Raw genomic sequence first — 17,555 nt, 5'->3', positions numbered from 1 at the left:
TACCTGAAGAAAAGATAAGCATAAAACTGGCATTTGACAATACATAAAGGTAAAGGTGTCCCCTGTGCAAGCACTGGGTCATGTCTGATTCTTGGGGTGACGCCCTCCAGCGTTTTCATGGCAGACTCAATACGGGGTGGTTTGCCAGTGCCTTCCCCAGTCATTACCGGTTACCCCCCAGCAAGCTGGGTACCCATTTTACCGACCTCGGAAGGATGGAAGGCTGAGTCGACCTTGAGCCGGCTGCTGGAATTGAACTCCCAGCCTCATGGGCAAAGCTTTCAGACAACATTTCTGCTTCCTTACCACTCTGTGCCACAAGAGGCTCTTTTGACAATACATAGCTTGATCTTTTGCATTACTTTAATATCACGGACCATATACTTCATTTTCCCCCAAGTTAACATATAAAAGAAGAGCTGCATGTGGGAAAGTGTTGGAATAGGCAATGTCTGGTTTACAAGGAATGAAGAAGAGCCTGAAGGGGACAGCAAGAAGACTATTAGTTAGGTTGGAGAGTTCAGGACCTTTCTCACCTGTTGAGTGTTGCTTCTTGTCTGTCTCCAGATTGCTACTCTTAATATCCTTCTCGGAAGCTTCTCTCTCTCTCTCCAAGCCAGCCATGTAGACAGACACTATATCTCTCTTCTATTCTATCACAGTATGGTCGTTCCTTAAATAAATCCTTTTCTCCCTAATCCTAAAATACAGCGTGTGCATATCTATGACTTATTTACCCTGCTAACAGGGACACAGGGGGAGTGCGGAATCAAAGCCGGCCCGCCAGATTAGAAGTTGGCGCTCCTAACCACTACACCGAGATGGCTCTCCAGCTTGATCTATTGATAGTCCCTTAAATCACGGTTAAATTTCTTGGTTTTGTATTCTTTAAGCATTTCAGTGAATTTTTAAAAATCAGCACCAATGTCATTGACCTTTTTCTCAAACCCCTCACTAGAAACAGTCTGTTCAATGCAGCTCGTATTCCAACAATTTCCTCCTCAATTTTCTTAATTTCAACAGATGACTGTTCAATTATAAGTAACATCAAGTCTGTAGAACATTTGGATGGTAGGGCAGTCCAACGTACTTTAAAACTATCATTGTCAGTGAATAACGTTGGATATTTTTGCAACCATAACCCTCTAGGAATCCTTTCATTCATTCATTCATTCATTCATTCATTCATTCATTCATTCAAATAAGCTGCATGGAGATGATTTCTTAGTTAGTTTGTTTTTTGGCAATATTTGTATTAGGCCTAATCACCCGGTTTAGTTCCATTACCCAGATCGAAGGGTAGAAATTCCTGAAGAATCATTTCTTTGTCTTCAAAATTAAAGCTGAATCTGCTCTGCCAAGACACCATAGTGGTCACATAAATAAAACTGGAGAAAGGCCATCAATCCAAAGATGCAAAATGAGAGCAGAATCAACAAAAGCAGTCCAATAAAAATATTTACTCAAACCAAGTTGAATGTTCTCGAAGTTTCTTATATAGCGTGCCACACACTTACCAAATGATAAAGAAAAATCGCCAAAATGGGTACCGTATTTTGGAAAGAAACCCTTTCTCAATGGCTATTCCCTATTTAATAATAATAAAGTATAGTTACAATATTATATTTTTAACCGACAAACATTTTTTACAAAAGGGATGTCACTTTACCTTTCAATATATATAATGAGTAGTTTAAAGCTTGTCTGCAAAAACACATCTTTTTCTGTAACCAAACAAATATATAACTATTTCGTATTATCAGTAATTTATATATAAAAATATAATAATGCACCTATAATATTTGAATAACATACCTTAAAGTATGGGTAGTCAGCCTGTGGTCCTCCAGATGTTCATGGACTACAATTCCCATGAGCCCCTACCAGCAGTAGTCCATGAACATCTGGATGACCACAGGTTGACTACCCCTGCCTTAAAGTATCACATGGGTTTAAGATCTCCAAGTATTCGAGAGTTCCACATCTCTCGCTAAAGTGATCTCTTCAAGAACATTCTGAAAACCCCTGTCATCTAACACTCCACGCAGGTGCACCCCAGGTGTTACTAATTATAGGGTGCCTACTTCTCCAAATGTATAAACTCTAAATTAATAATAAAAGGATAAATCCCTGGGAGTGATGGTATTCAAAGAAAAAAAGGGAAAACATTCTCTTTGTAACAATTGTTGCTGTAATTCCATTCCTTTCAAGTGGCATGGTTTGATTCACTCTAAGCCGAAGAAGACTAGTTCATCCACTGTGTGTTTATGAGCCGTCCAGGGCTTAACCAATGGAGCTTCTTTAATTTCATTGTGAATGCTGAAAAGATGCTCCATCACACATGTCTTTATTGGTCTCGTAGAAATGCCCACGTACACAGGTTCACATGGGCATTTAATTGTGTACACTACATTTTTGACATCCAATTAATAAAATCCTCAATAAGTACACTGCAATTATTAGTATGTCTATATCCATCAATTTCCACCATTAATTTGCAAACAATGCTGTTTCCACATTTATTGTTACCCTTAGGTAAATTTCTAGAACCAGCTTACGGATCTGATCTATGGGGAGTGATTAATTCCCGGATGGCGTGTCCCCGTCTCCAGGCAATAAGAGATTTTCTTTCACATAAATTATTTTTAAAATAATAGATTTCATCTGATTAGACCGGGGGTAGTCAAACTGCGGCCCTCCAGATGTCCATGGACTACAATTCCCAGGAGTCCCTGCCAGCATTTGCTGGCAGGGGCTCCTGGGAATTGTAGTCCATGGACATCTGGAGGGCTGCAGTTTGACTACCCCTGGATTAGACAATTCCAAATTCTCAATAGCCCCTGTGTGAAAGAGGATGCTGGACTAGATGGACTCTTGTTGTGGTCTTATATTTTAATTTGATTTGCTTCTGCTACTCGACTGATTCTCAACCATCCTGTCTTTCACTGGCTCAGGTAGTAAAAGAGATGGCCACTTTTTCATTCACCATAAAGGCACGTGTGATGAATAAGCTGACACCAATTGGACTGGAGCCTAATGTTTCATAGATGTGCAATTGTTTGGCCCTGGAATCACTCAGACATTAATCAGAGATGGAACTATTGATGGTAACAAGAACTGCTGATGGCTGATGATGTCAGACTTGGAAATCACTGTCCCATTCTTTCTCCCCATGGTGGAGAGGCAGCTGAATCACAAGAAGGCAGAGGTGGGACAAGCTCCCACTATAATTGAGCAATTGCAGGCTGGGACAGGACAGAGCAAGAAAATTGTGTTCAAAAGAGACCAGACAAGCCAATATCGTTGACTTGGACTGACCGGTGCTCTTGACTGTTGGAATATGCAAGATCTAGTGTGCATGATTTAACAGGATCAGAACAATATCCTACAGAGGGCATCGGAGGAGATGTATAGTTAGCATGTTCTGATTAGGAACTTCCTGGTATTTTCAAATGTCCTGATTGTCCTGTGTCCTGATTGGATCAGTTAGAGACTTCCTGCTCCTTTGAGCACACTTCCTGCCTGTTTCCCTCCAGAACATTAGTCAGTTAGACAATTAAGACTATCTCTCTCCTCTCTTACAAAGTTGGTTTCTTTTCTCTCTTTTTTCACACTTGATTTATGAATTTATTTTTTTAAGTATAATTTTATATGCCACCCATTCTGGCAAGGCTGGCTCAGGGCAGTTCACAACAGTAGCCAAAGCATCATAATATCAAAACACAACAAAACATTGTAGTTGCACAGTAAAACCCAATTAAATTCCAATTGTGCTCCACCTTCAACCAACAGTACAGAGACTGGATTCTAGGGGAGGGGGCACTTTGTAACACAGCAGAGGGGGTTGGGAGGGAGGAAAGGGGGGGAGAAGCTTTCTCCCACGGCTGCTCAGCATCTCAGCCATCTCTCTCAGCACTATGGGGGAAACCCACACACATGACATGGGCCCTTACACCCTCCTCCTCTGCAACTTCCTTGGCCAGAAGTTTTCCAGGAGCTTGAAGGCAGTGCCCTTAAGGGGAGCAGCACCTGTCAAAATGAGCCTTGAAATTAACAGCATATCCCTGCTGCTACTAATGCAGTCTAATATTAGATTATATTGAACAGGGGGGGAAATGAGCTGAAAAGAAACCATCGATTTTTTGGACTGTATATGAGAGCCAGCTTGGGGTGAGAGCCAGCTTGGCGTAGCAGTTAGGAGTGCGGACTTTAGGGGTGCCGGTTTTGATTCCCCGCTCCCCCACATGCAACCAGCTGGGTAACCTTGGGCTCGCCACAGCACTGATAAAGAGGTTCTGACCATAATAGGCTTTCCCAGCCTCACCTCCCTCACAGGGTGTCTCTTGTGAGGAGAGGAAAGGGAAGGCGAATGTAAGCAGCTTTGAAACTCCTTTGGGTTGAGAAAAGCGGCATAATAAGAACCAACTCTTCTTCTTCAGTAATATCAGGGCTCTCTCAGCCTCACCTCCCTCACAGGGTGCCTGTTGTGGGCAGAGAAAAGGGAAGGCGATTGTAAGCAGCTTTGAGATTCCTTTTGGTAGAGAAAAGTGGCATATAAGAACCAATACCAACTCTTCTCCTCCTCCTCCTCCTCCTCCTCCTCCTGGTAACCTGTGGACTAATCTAGGGTGCTAAGCATGGTCTTTTGTGCCTGGAAGGCCTTTCAGAAAGGTCATTCATTCATTCATTCCTCTCCTACATGTACATAATTACCAGGATTCAGTCCAATATGGCACCTTTATATGGATTATAGAGCCTCGAAACTTTCAGGATAGCTCCAGGATAGCTCTTCCCTGTCTCCCCTCCAAATTTCAAAATGATTGGTCCAAGGGACCCACATCTAGAGGCTCCCAAGAGGGTGCCCCCATCTCTCCATAATAGCCATTGCAGAAGGTCCAAGGTCCAGCCAGGACAGGGCATCTTTTGTGAAAAGACTCAGGTAGTTGGTGATGTGAAATAGCTCCACCTAGTGTTATGATGCGGGGAGGAATTTCTTTTTCCTAAATTCACTTCTTTTTTGTTCCAGCCAGATTCCTCTTATTCTCCCTCCCCCGCCACCCTTTTTAAAAGAAGGAGTCCTCTTCCATCACCCTTTGATTCCTCTTTGAAGAAAAATCAATGCACCTTTTTGTAACGGCAGCCCTTGAAGCTGTTTTATGTTGCACGTGGCACAGAGTGATGCTCAGGCAGGAGTTGTGGGAAAGAATGGGAAGACATGACTCACCCTGAGCATCTACAGAGTGAAATGTTGCAGGACCTCCTTTTCCACCTCTGTGTGTGTTTGTGTGTGTGTGTGTGTATGTGTGTGTGTGTGGATATTGCTCATGTGAGGTTATCTGATTTGAAAATGGAACATCTTGGAAAGGCACAGGAACCTGGAAGCGGAACTCTCGGCGGAACAGCTGTCCTCCCCTGGGAGAAGAAAAGCAACTCCAAAGACACATCTGGGAATGACAGAGCTCACTCACCAGCCAGGTTGCCAGCTCCAGGTTGGGAACTACCTGGAAATTTTTGGGGTGGAGCCAGAGTAGCATGGGGTGTGGGGAAAGACCTTAGGGATATACTGCCACAGAGCCCAGGCTACAAAGCAAGCGGTCATTTCCTCCAGCTGAGTTGATCTCCGTCCCCTGAAGATCCCAGGAGATCTCTAGCAACCAAATGGAGGTTGGCAACTCCATTAAAAAATATATTAGCATATATCAGTGGTTCTCAACCTTCCTAATGCCGCAACCCTTTAATACAGTTCCTCATGTTGTGGTGACCCCAATCATAAAATTATGTAAGGGTCCTTACGCAGAAATTAAACTGAAACTGACCAATGGCATGAAGAGCCGTTGTTCATGATTGTATATAAATTGGGTTCTTTTCTGGGGTTTCTCAGTTCAGTTCTGCCTCTTGTCCCACCATGCCGATCTTACTCTTTTCCGCTGCTCCAGACAGACGCATGCTCTATCTTGATCTACCCCGCAAGGCTGTTGTGTAGATGGCACACTCCCCCGGCCAAGCTGCTTGCCCTGCTGCGACTCTTGTGAAAGGGTCGTTCGACCCCCAAGGGGGTCCCGACCCCCAAGTTGCACTGGAGTTTTTCCAGCAAAGCCCCTTACCCCATTTTCCCCCTCTCAGCCACATATGCAGCAATTCTTTGGCAATGGAATATTTTGTCAAAACACACAGGAAGAGCCTGGACTCAGTTCTCGGATTCCCCCTGACCTCTTACAGAGGGCCTTTTCATGAAACCTCTTTGCTGCGTTTCAGCACCCGACTCACCTTCTAAGCAAGAAACTGATTCTGCTCTCTAAAGGGGAGGGGAGGGGGACATATGGCATTGTTCAGAACTACATGGGTGGAGATGCTGCTGCTGCTGCAGGGCATTGCTCTTGGCGGGCGCATGATCTCATCCCCGCCCTCCCCCCCACCCCCAGTATCCGGCTCTAAGGCAACCCCAGAAGATACGCTGCCAAGGATCTTCTTGCACTACAATGCCCTGCTTGTTAAGGAGTGTTGTGCTTTCCCCCCAGACCCAGAGGCAAGGCCTTGCTGCGTTGTCTCCCACCCTGGCTGTGCCATCATTCCAGCATGGGGAATCCCTGGAGAGTGGAGGCAATGCCTGAGGACAGTGGCATGGAGCAGGGGTGGGGGGGGGGATAAGGAGCTTAGGTGGGATGTCATTCCCTACAGAGCCCACCCTCTAAGCTTGCCAGTTTCTCCAGGGGAACTGACCTCTGTAGAGGACCTCACTGCCAGAAGATGTTGGGATGGCCACGGGCAGAAACAGCTTGAAAAAGGGATTAGATAAATTTGTCCTCCATGAATCTGCCAGCGGCTACTAGCCTTGGTGACGCAGGGAAACCTCCACTTTCAGAGGCACTAATTCTCTCGTTTCCAGAGCCAGGAGGCACCACTAGGGGTTCTACGCCCTGTGGCTGGCCACAGTGTGAGACAGAACGCTGGGCTAGAAGGATCATTGGTCTGATCCAGCAGGCCTCTTCTTATGTTCTTATCCTGCCTTGAGGTTGGCAACCTTAGGGCCAATGGGATTTGGGGGCGGGAGGCTCAGTTACTTGAAAGGGAGAGAAGGAAACAGATCTACTCCGGGCTTAGAGAATCCTCAAGGGGGAGGGATTTGGGGGAACAGGGAAATTTCCAAAACGTTTCTCCTGATTTCTCACAGACAGACACCTCCTGCACTGATTCTTTGCAAGTTTCCAGTGTAATTCCTATAGCAGCAAACATTTGGTGTTTGAACTCCGAGTAGCAGCATAGCCAACTGGCACCAGCTAAGACAAGGTGGGCATTTATGTATTTGTAGGGAACGCCCCAGGTTTGCAGAAAAATATTAATACATAAATCAAAAATCCTCCCAAGTACCTTGAAAAGGACCAGGTAAGCTTCTTCTGATAGTAAACAAGACCAACGGCAGATGGACGTTAATTAAATAATGATGGGGGATGCAGAAAAATATACAATTAGATTTTCTAAATAGTTAGTTATACGTTAATTAATGGGGAAATAATCTCCTGATGGCTAACAGCCATGACAGCCAACATAAAACCTCCAAATTCAAAGGTAGTGTATCTGTGTCTACCATAGTCACAACATAAAGGACAAATAAAGAGTATGCATCTTCACAAACGCCTCCTTCAAGCTTCCATGGTGGAATTTGGGTTGCTGGTGGGGTTGCCACCTCTGGGTTGAGAAATACCTGGAGATTTTGGGGGTGGAGCCTAGGAAGCACAGGGATTGGAGCAGGGAGGAACCTCAAAAGATATAATGCTATAAGGTCCGCCCTCCAAAGCAGACATACCCCCCCCCCCCAATAGGAACGGAGCCAGATACTCTGGAGGTCAATACTATTAGTAGTACACCTGGAGGTCGGCAACCCTAGTTGTTAAGGGGGATTTCCAAATTATTCACGTTGTTCTAATATTAAGGCTCCTGTGCATAGCGGTGTGTGTATGTGATTAACTGGTTCACTAAAAAATATTAATCTTTTTTCTATATCAGTCGGATAAATGGCAATTATGTGAGAACTTCACAGCCAGTGTAATAGTATGGTTTGAATACTGAAACTTGGCTGGAGAAACTTGGGTTCCAACCTTGGAACAAACCTCTTGCAATCAGAGCGGAACTGATCCAATTCACTTGTCTGAATTAATACGGTTAGAAATAAGAATTGTGGAGACGATTGTGAATTGTTATATTGGCGAACCACGGCATAGTGTTTCCTTGGGCCAGGATTTCACTGCTTTACTCAAAGCATCTTGAAATCAGAGTCCAGTAGCACCTTTAAGACTAGTCTGGCAAAAAGTGCTTGCACTCAAAAGCTCACGCCTTGAATAAATCTTTGTTGGTCTTAAAGGTGCCACGGGACTCTGATTTCGTTGTGCTGCTTCAGACCAACACGGCTACCCACTTGAATCAAAGCATCTTGGAACGGAAGGACAGGACCCAATAACTCCCTTTGGGGCAGGGGAAAGAAGACGCAAGGCAAAAGACGTTACGTTAGAAAACCCCACATTTATTGATCGGTCAAATTATGCTCCATGCGCGGATGAAAGACGCGGACGGGTGGGAAAGAGCAGCAGAGAGCTGTGGGCAGCGCCCCCTGGAGCCGGTGGAGAGCACGGCATCAAAAGGACGCCCTCCCCTCGCTCCTCCGATGCTCAGCCCGGCTTAGCCTCCTTGCTCTAGAGGAGACCCAACGCCTCCCCCCTGCCTAAAGGGGGGGCAGGACGACTCATGAGAGAGTTTCCTCTCGGCGCTGTTCGGGCCGTGGGGCTTGAGCACTCCACGAGGGAGGCGCGGAAAGCAGCGTAGCAGCAGCAATGAAAGGTTACCTATGCCCATCTGGGGGCACATCCTAGTGGATGGATTTCCGGAGGGTGGCAGCAGGCAGCGTTATTGCAGTGTAAAGGACTCTTGGTGGCAGGTGGGATATAGGAACCAGCCCCTAGCAGGGCAGGTGCCAGCAGAAACCGCCCCAATGGCCTGGGGAGCGGCCCGCCCCTGCCCGGGTGCCTGCTCCCATCATGCAATGGAAGCGCGCAAAGAGCTATCCGGTTATAAAATTGCCCCTCCTTTTTTTTTTTTTTTAATTTGTAGAGGATAAAACGCAGAGCCCCCTCCCCTCCCGGGCGGCCGGTGCCAAAGGTCTCAGGAGAAAGATCCCGGGCGCAGTTCATCCCCCAGCCAGTAGGGGGCAGCACGTCTGGACGAGGGCATCTACACGCTGCCAGCTGGAGCTAGGGAAGAGAAGAGAGACAGGATGGGGGGGGGGAAGAGAGAGAGAGAGAGAGAGAAATAGCCCAGCATCCAGGTGCAAAACAACATCCTCCGGAGAGGGGGGGGGGCTTCCCAGGTACCACGGGAGATACTGCTCTGGGTTGCCATGGCATCACCATGGAACACCCAGCAACGTCAGCAATGCCATGGCAACAGAAGGGGAGGAGGAGGAGGTGCTCCCAGGTAGGGGAGTTTCAGCCTCCTCCTTCTTGCCTGTTGCTTCCCCTGGAGGGAATGATGGAGCGTCGGCAGCCTGGAAAGTCCCACACAGCTCCCACCCCACCCACATGGATACGAGGGGGGAGGTTGGTTGGCCAGGGGGGAGACTTATTTTGGATCAAGTGGGATGGGTGGATAGGTGGACCCCAGCAGGGTTGCCAACCTCCAGGTGGTGGCTGGAGGTCTCCTGGGATTACGACTGATCTCCAGGGGACAGAGAAAGGGCTTTTTAATAGGGCGAGATCTACGCCAATGCACCCCATTGAAGACCTGCCCCTCCCCAAGCCCTGCTTTCCTCAGGCTCCTCAGACACCACCCCCAATATCTCCAGGCATTTCCCAACCTGGAGTTGGCAACCCGAGGGCCACAGACATAGACTGGGCCAGGCGTGAAGTCTTGGCTGCGGCCTGACCGGCGTTTCGGGGCAGACGGACCATGGCATCCCCTGCCCTTTATCACCCTCCCTCCTGGCCCTTGTCACTTACTGGGGGTCTTGCCTGCTGCCCTGGGGTCTGTAAGGCTGCAGAGGGGGAGACACAGAAAGGACACGGGTGAATCAGAGGAGAGCAGGGAGAGGACCACAACACCCAGGCGAGGGAGGTGGGAGTGAGGAACAGGGGTGTGTGCTTACCTGGGGTCCGATTTTTTGCACCTGAATTTCTTGCCTGCAAAGAGAGAAAGGAGTGAAGATGGAATAGAGGAACAGACAGAGGTGGTGAGAGGGGTCTAGAATTGAGAGGTTAAGGCCGGGCAGCAGTTACTAGATGCAGTCCTTGTGATCTGAAACTCCTCTTTCGGCATGATCTCTTTCAGTTCCATGTACTTGAAAGTGTTTGTGCTTCATCTTTCTGTCACTCCCAATGTGATATAGTGCTTTGTGTGTTGGGCTGGGATCTGGGACTCTGGCTCAAACCCCCACTCGGCCATGGCAGCGTGCTGAGGGAGCTTGCACTCTCTCGGTCTAGCCTACCTCACAGGGTTGTTGTGAGGATAAAGTAGGAGGAGAATGACATTGGCTGCTTTGAGCTCCCACTGGAGAGAAAGGTGGGGAATAAATGAAATCAGTGAAAACTGATGGGGAAATGGGGTTGAGAGACGATCCAAGAGAGAGGGAGCACTGAGGCAGGGGGAGGGTGTGCTCAGTGATAGAGCAGATGGTTTGCATGCTGGAAGGCCCAGGTTCAATCCCAGCCTTCTCCAGTTTAAAAAGGACCAGGCGGTAGGTGATGTGACATATGGCTTGTGACCTTGGAGAGCTGCTGCCAGCCTGAGCAGACAATACTGGCCTTCACACAATGCTGCCCTATGTTGAAGTGAAGAACATGCTTCCTTTGGGTGTATGCTGGGAAAGAATCTGATATCCAGGCTGCCTATGGTAGTGCTGGATCTTCTTGTAAGGTCAAATGGGAAGCCACCACATTAAAAGCATCTCTCTCTCTCTCACACACACACACACACAAACCACCTCTTTCCCACACACCCTTTTATGTTTCTTTATCCTCATCCATTGTTGTTCCTCTATATATTTCTGAAATAGCCTAGGGGGTGGGATGTGTCCGGCTGCCCAAGTTGGAATAGGGCCAATCAGGGTGCAGCCAGCTTTGTCCTGATTGGCCCTGCCCCTGCGGCTTCTGCTCTCCACCCCTGGACTCTAGCCTCTTTGCTCTCAGACGCCTCAGTGCCTGGAGCCAGCAGCAGGTGAGAGGGCCCTGGGCAAAGGGTCGTGGTGAAGGCATTGCTAACAAGGGCCTCCTGGCCTGCTAGGCTGGGCCTGCTCACGAGGGCCTCCTGACCTGCTGACTGCCTGCTAAGGAGCTCTGTCTCGGCCCTGCTAACGAGCTGCCCAGCCCCCGCCCGCCCCACTTGATTTGACTGCGAGCTGCCGCCCAAAGCCACTTTAAGCTGCCTGGCCAGGGGCCAGGGGAGGGGATCCTTTCAGGGCCCGTTCTTAGGAAAGGGCTTTGAAGCTAGTTTCTTTTATAATTCAACTTTCATATTGCCTCTCTCAGCTAGCCGTCTTGATCTCTTGAAACGCACCTTTGACCTCTTCGGACAGAGTGTTCCAGGAAACCATGGGTGTTCCTTTCTCAAGAATGGCAGAAAAGGTTCCACGAATGACATATTATCTGCCCTCTGCCAAAGGATTCTGGGAGTATGGTGTTGGGGTACAGAGTTTTGGACTAAGACTTGGGAGACCCAGAATTTGGTTTGCCCTCTGCTCACTGAGAGAACTTGGGTCACCCTTTCTCAGGTTAACATCTCACAAAGTGGTTGCTTTGAGGCTAAATGTGGGAGGAGGAGAGAGAAATGTAGTGTGCTTATTTGGGTCCCAACAGGAGATGAAAGATAGATATCAACATAAATATGCTTGAGAAACCTTGAGGGCTAGAAACTTGGGAGAGAAGTGGAAGCTAAGATTCTTTGGATCCTAGGTCTTTCAGCCATTATAGGTTTCCACATCCAAGCAGTATGAGTCCAGCATACACCTCGGTCCTATGCTGCTGAGGTCCAGATGAAATGGCTCTCACTGTCAACTGGAGCCTTGGGGGCAGATGAGGAAGCAGATGTATGGGTCAAGTGGGACACGGGGAGGGAGAAACGTGCAAAAGAGGACTCACTCAGTGCTATCACGATGCCCAGCACGAACATGCAGATAGCTAAGACCATCCCAACTGTGCGCACCGTGTCATAGTCTGCAGAGAGGAAACAAGATGCTCAGAAAGGGAGATGCTCAGAGCCAGCCCACCACCCCAATCCAAGCAGCATGGAGACACTCCCTCCCTCCCCCATGACCCTACAAAGATCTCCTTCCCCTTGAGCCACAGGGTCTCCACATCTTCGGCTTCGTCCTTCCCAGTCGAAGGTGCAGACAGCCCTGCCTCGGGCATTGAGGGCCCATTCCAGTCTCAGTAATTCTTGCTAGGGCTTCTCCAGCACCACTCACCATAGGTAAATGGGTCCGTGTCACTGTTGGTATCTGGGGAGAAAGCAGAGAGTTAGGGTGACCAAGCAAACCTAGGTGTAGTCTGCACGGGGCTTTTTACCAACTTCCAGCTCAAATAAATGCCTCCCGTCTACACTGAATTCGATTTGCATTTTGATTTGGGGGTGCTTTAAATTTTCCCTCTGCAACATGCATGATTTATCCGCAGTGACCGTGCGATATCCAGAAGTCGATATAACCCTCGATATTTCAAAAATCGCCATCAGTAAGTGTGCAGATTTCTGTTCTTTGAGAATAAACTCCCTTCTCCATACCTCCAGCAAAGCAGTCTTCCCTGAGCATCAGTTCAAAGACTTCCTGGTTCCCCGTTGCAAGGCTTGTCTTAAAGTGACTGCGCTCCAGAAGCCCTAACTTCTTTCAGCAGAGATTTGCCTCTTGGATTGATTCCCCCCTCCTTTGCTGTCTCCAATCCTCTCCCCCACACACCTTGTTCAAGAAAAGAGACTCCTGCTGTGCTTGGCTCCTTTCCCCGCTCTAAGCTTCCCCAATCAAGTGCAGAACACTTTCTGTTTCAATTGGGGAAGGGGGATAGAGGAAGACTTGAGTTCAAATCGATCAGAATTCAGCAGGATCCACAACGGAAAAAACAGAGCAGAATCAGCCCCCTTGGGGACCTTCTGCCAACTCCAGGTCACGCCCGTCAAGGTTTACTGTGAAACTTTACCTTAAATGATCCATGTTGCACACCCCTTAGATTATTTGGGGTTGCATAACCATTCTCAGTTTGCAAAGCAAATGCATTTAAGCATGCTTTAGTGCCACTGATAGGAACAATCCCTTCCATGACATCGTTCGACGTGGATGGGCTAAAAAGTGGGTAGGCATCTCGAAAGGTAAGTGACAGAACATGCAATCATATAGTATGCAGGATTGAACAGAGTATGAAGTGTCCTGCAGGGGGAGTTGGATGAAGTGTGCATTTAGCATAGTTAGATTAGACAGCCAGATTTTTTTTTTCAAACCATCTCCTCCAGTGTCCTGATTGGCTCATTTGGAGACTTCCTGCTCTTTTGAGCCACTCCCTCCAGGGCAAAGTCTCGGGGCCTGGGTATGGATCTGTCTGTCAGGCTGTGGTGGGAATGTCGGTCCCCTTCCGTGATGCTGATGGCCAGGAGGGAGTTGAGCCCTTGCAGCCCTTAGCATTCTCCTGATGGTGCTGCCCCAAGCAGGCACTGGGTTGGCTTGAAGGGAGGACCAGCCCTGGGCACAGCCAAAGTCTTCCTCCCTACAGGAAATGGGGGAAGAGGGCAGGTGGAGGAATGGAAGGGATGGGAGGGGCTGTGGCTTGGAGGTGGAGAATCTGCTCGGCATGCAGAAGGTCCCACATTCAATCCCTGGCATCTCTAGTGAAAAGGACCAGGAAGTAGGTAATGTGAAAGACCTCTGTGTGAGACCCTGGAGAACAGCTGCCGGTCAGAGTAGACAGTGCCAAACTTGATGGATCCATAGTCGGATTGTGCATAAGGCAGCTCCATGTGTTCATGATAACAGTAGGACAGAACCTGGTACCTTCCAGTGGTCCAGATGTGGTCTCCATGTTGACACCTGGCAACTCTTTCTGAGTGGTCTGGACGCAACCCTGAGCCACGTTCAGCTTCCTGCATCCTGGGGACCCGCCCTCCAATTTAAATGGCTCTTCCATTGAAGGAAGAGCAGCTTGAATCAAAGAATAACATAGTTGGAAGGGACCTCCTGGGTCATCGAGTCCAACCCTCTGCACTATGTAAGACAGTCACATCCCAATCGCTCATCCACTGTAACCTGCCACCCCTGTGAAGGTTCTTCACAGAATCAGCCTCTCAGTCAGATGGCTATCCAACCTCTGCTTAAAAAATTTCAAAGATGGAGAACCCACCACCTCCCAAGGAAGCCTGTAACACTGAGAAAGCGCTCTAACTGTCAGGAACTTCTTCCTTATGTTTAGACGGAATTTATTTTGAAATAATTTCATTGATTCTGGTCTGTCCCTCTGGGGCAAGAGAAAACAACTCTGCTCCATCCTCTATCTGGCAGCCCTTTAAATACTTGAAGGTAGTTATCAGATCCCCTCTCAGTCGTCTACTTACGAGGCTAAACTGACCAAGCTCCCCCAACCTTTCTTCATACGTCTTGGTCTCCAAACCCCTCACCATCTTTGTTGCCCTCCTCTGGACACGCTCCAGTTTTTCTACATCTCTCATCAATTGGGGTGCCCAAAACTGAACACAGTACTCCAAGTGAAGCCAAACCACAGCAGAGTAAAGCCGTACCATCACCTGCCATCATCTGGACACGATACTCCGTTTGATACAGCCCCAAATCCCATTTGCTTTTTTAGCCACCGAGTCACACTGATGAGTTGAAGGGAAGGTTCTCTAGTCTGGGAGAAGTCTCCTTGGAGTATGGTTAGATCTACCACCTGTCAAAGCTGCTGGGTTTCTGAGCATCCTTATCCGATTATAGGAATCTGTCTTTCCCAGAAAACATATCTGATCTGAATGTTACAGAATTGGGTAACTGGTAATTCTGAGATGTAACCGACACATCCAAGAAAGGGTACCACTGTATGCAGCAGGGTACAGACTATTCCCAGCACTGTGATGATAAATGAGAGCATGTGCAAAGGCTAGCTTAGGATCAAGGGAGCCCATCAGCTCTCTGGAGGGTGCTGGGCTCAGCATGTTCCAACCACAGGTTGGTAACTCAACTATACACCCATCCTGTCAGAACAAATACTTCAAACACCTTCTTTGGTAAAAAGCTGCCAACACAGAATGGATGGGCCATTAACACTTATTTCCTTAATTTGTCAAGAAGTTCACAACAGCAATGTCCATGGAATAAGTAGCGCACATGTGAGCGATCATCATGGCGTCAAAAAATAACCTATTGGAAAGCACTAAATCCTGCATTCAGCACCATGTTCATGGACCATGTTTTCCATCAGGCATAAATTGTGCCTGTAAATCATGCACCAGAGTTGCAAAATGGGTTATAAAAGATTTTTTTGTAATGAAATATTCAAGACAGGGAGGGGGTGGCAACTGTGTTATTTTTCATAACTTTCTCATATGAAAAAGGCACATCATAATGAAAGGTTTCATTGTACAAATAAAACAATATGGTGTCTCTAAAGATGCAGGTTGCTTTTAGTATATATCAATAGAATAGACTAGAATAAAATCCTGGAGTTGGAAGGGGCCATACAGGCCATCTAGTCCACCCCCCTGCTCAATGCAGGATCAGCCTAAAGCAGGGGTCATCAACCCCCGGTCCGCAGCCCGGTACCGGGCTGGGAAGGCCACGGTACCAGGCCGCCGGCAGCCACGCCTGCCTCCCCCCCCCACACCGTGAGAAGCTCGGGGAAGAGGCAGGCCCGGCATGCCGGCGATGCAAACGCACACGGGCAGTTGCCGCGCATGCGTGTTTGTGCCCCCTGGTGGTGAAAATGTGCATGCGCAGCAACTGCGCGTGCACGTTTGCGCGCAGCAGCCGTGCAGCGCCTGGGCTGTTGGCTCTAGCCTCGCCCCGGAGGCGGTCCCTGACCACAGAAACGTTGGGGACCGCTGGCCTAAAGCATCCAGGATAAGGATCTGTCCAGCTGCTGCTTGAAGACCACCAGTGAGGGGGATCTCACCACCTCCTTAGGCAGTCCATTCCACTGCTGAACAACTTTTGATTGTGAAAAAAATCCTGATAGCTAGCCAGTGCCATTTTCCACATAGTTTAAACCCATTACTGCAGCTCACATAAACCACTCCCTGCCCTCCTCCAAGTGACAACTTAAAGACAACAATCATAGGGGACCTCCTGTTGCCCTATACCCCCTGCAGGGCTTCACGTTCTGCAGGTACCAACTTGTTGGTCGTTCCCAGCCCCAAAGAAGCTCACCTGGCCTCGACCAGGGCCAGGGCCTTTTCGGTCCTGGCCCCTAGCTAGTGGAATGATCTTCCGGAGGAGCTGCGGGCCCTGCAGGAGCTTTCAGCATTCCCCAGGCCTGTGAGATGGAGTTCTTCTGCCATGGGTGAGGCCAGTGCTGGGAGAAGATTGGGTGGGCCCCCCTATGGAAGATGGAAGATATGCCACCAAGCTCGGGGACATCATCAGTGGTGGCCAGCTATTGCACTCTCTCGTTGCCCCTGCCGGTAGTCATTCCGTTATAGGGGAGGGCTTACTTTTATCATCATGTTGTACTACTGCATTGTTGCATTACTGTTAATGGGATTTCAATGGGGATTTTTATGTATGTAGGTTTTTATTATGTAACCCACTACGAGCCAGCTTGCTGGGAGTGGTGGGAAACAAGCCCAATAAATGAATGAATGAATGAATGAATGAATGAATGAATGAATGAATGAATGAATGAATGAATAAAATAAGATGTCCCCATCCAATTTCCTCTACTCAGGGCTGAACATTCCCAAGCCCCTCAGCCTTTCCTCCTAGGGCTTGATTGTCCTCATCACTCCCTTCTGTACCGTCTCAGGTTTGTCCATGTGCTGTATTGCTCTAGCAAGCTTCCAGTTGGCACAGCTAAGCTGACAATACTAGTTATTCTTGTGCAAAACTCTCTCTTGGTGTGCTGGAATATTTAAAGGTACATCTTCACTGCCCTGACCTGGACGGCTCAGGCTAGCCCGATCTCCTCAGATCTTGGAACCTAAGCAGGATACTTGGATATGGGACCACCAAGAAAATCCAAGGTTGCTGCACAGAGGCAGGCAACAACAAGGGCCTGGGTAAGGGAAAAGGCATTGCTGCATTCTACAAAGTTCTGGGACAATTTCCGCACATCAGCAAAAATAGTGTTACGCCAGCTGAATGGCATAGCACTAAATCATATTGCGCCTCCCAGCCCCTCCCCAACTTTTTGCTGTCTCACTCTTGTCTGTTGCCTTTTCGCACTTCTCACTCCCACACACATCGGTTGCTGGAAATGGCAGAAGAGAACAATGTGCTTTATACACAACTCTCTTCCGCCTGTCAATCAATCCAGGCAACCAATCCCCTTTCTCCATGTTTTAAAGGTCCCACTAATTTTTTTTAAAAAATCATACTTCTCTGCTAAAAC

At 48.1% G+C, this 17,555-nt stretch overlaps 1 protein-coding gene across 1 annotated transcript in view; it reads right to left on the bottom strand.

Annotated features, from left to right (window-relative positions):
• Nucleotides 1-8,497: 8,497 nt before the first annotated feature.
• The window catches only part of LOC143837341 (FXYD domain-containing ion transport regulator 7-like), a 28,831-nt gene continuing 19,773 nt past the window's right edge, over nt 8,498-17,555 (bottom strand). The window contains exons 2-6 of the mRNA XM_077337035.1: nt 12,446-12,478; nt 12,120-12,194; nt 10,133-10,166; nt 9,987-10,021; nt 8,498-9,242 (exon numbers count right to left, since the gene is read on the bottom strand). Coding sequence (XP_077193150.1) covers nt 9,223-9,242; nt 9,987-10,021; nt 10,133-10,166; nt 12,120-12,194; nt 12,446-12,478 — 197 coding nt within the window. The 3' untranslated portion in view covers nt 8,498-9,222. The remainder of the gene's footprint in view (nt 9,243-9,986; nt 10,022-10,132; nt 10,167-12,119; nt 12,195-12,445; nt 12,479-17,555) is intronic.

This window comes from Paroedura picta, chromosome 5, assembly GCF_049243985.1.
Source record: "Paroedura picta isolate Pp20150507F chromosome 5, Ppicta_v3.0, whole genome shotgun sequence".
Classification (NCBI taxonomy): Eukaryota; Metazoa; Chordata; class Lepidosauria; order Squamata; family Gekkonidae; genus Paroedura; species Paroedura picta.
Note: the sequence above shows the minus strand (reverse complement) of the source record. Positions and strands in the feature narration are given on the sequence as shown.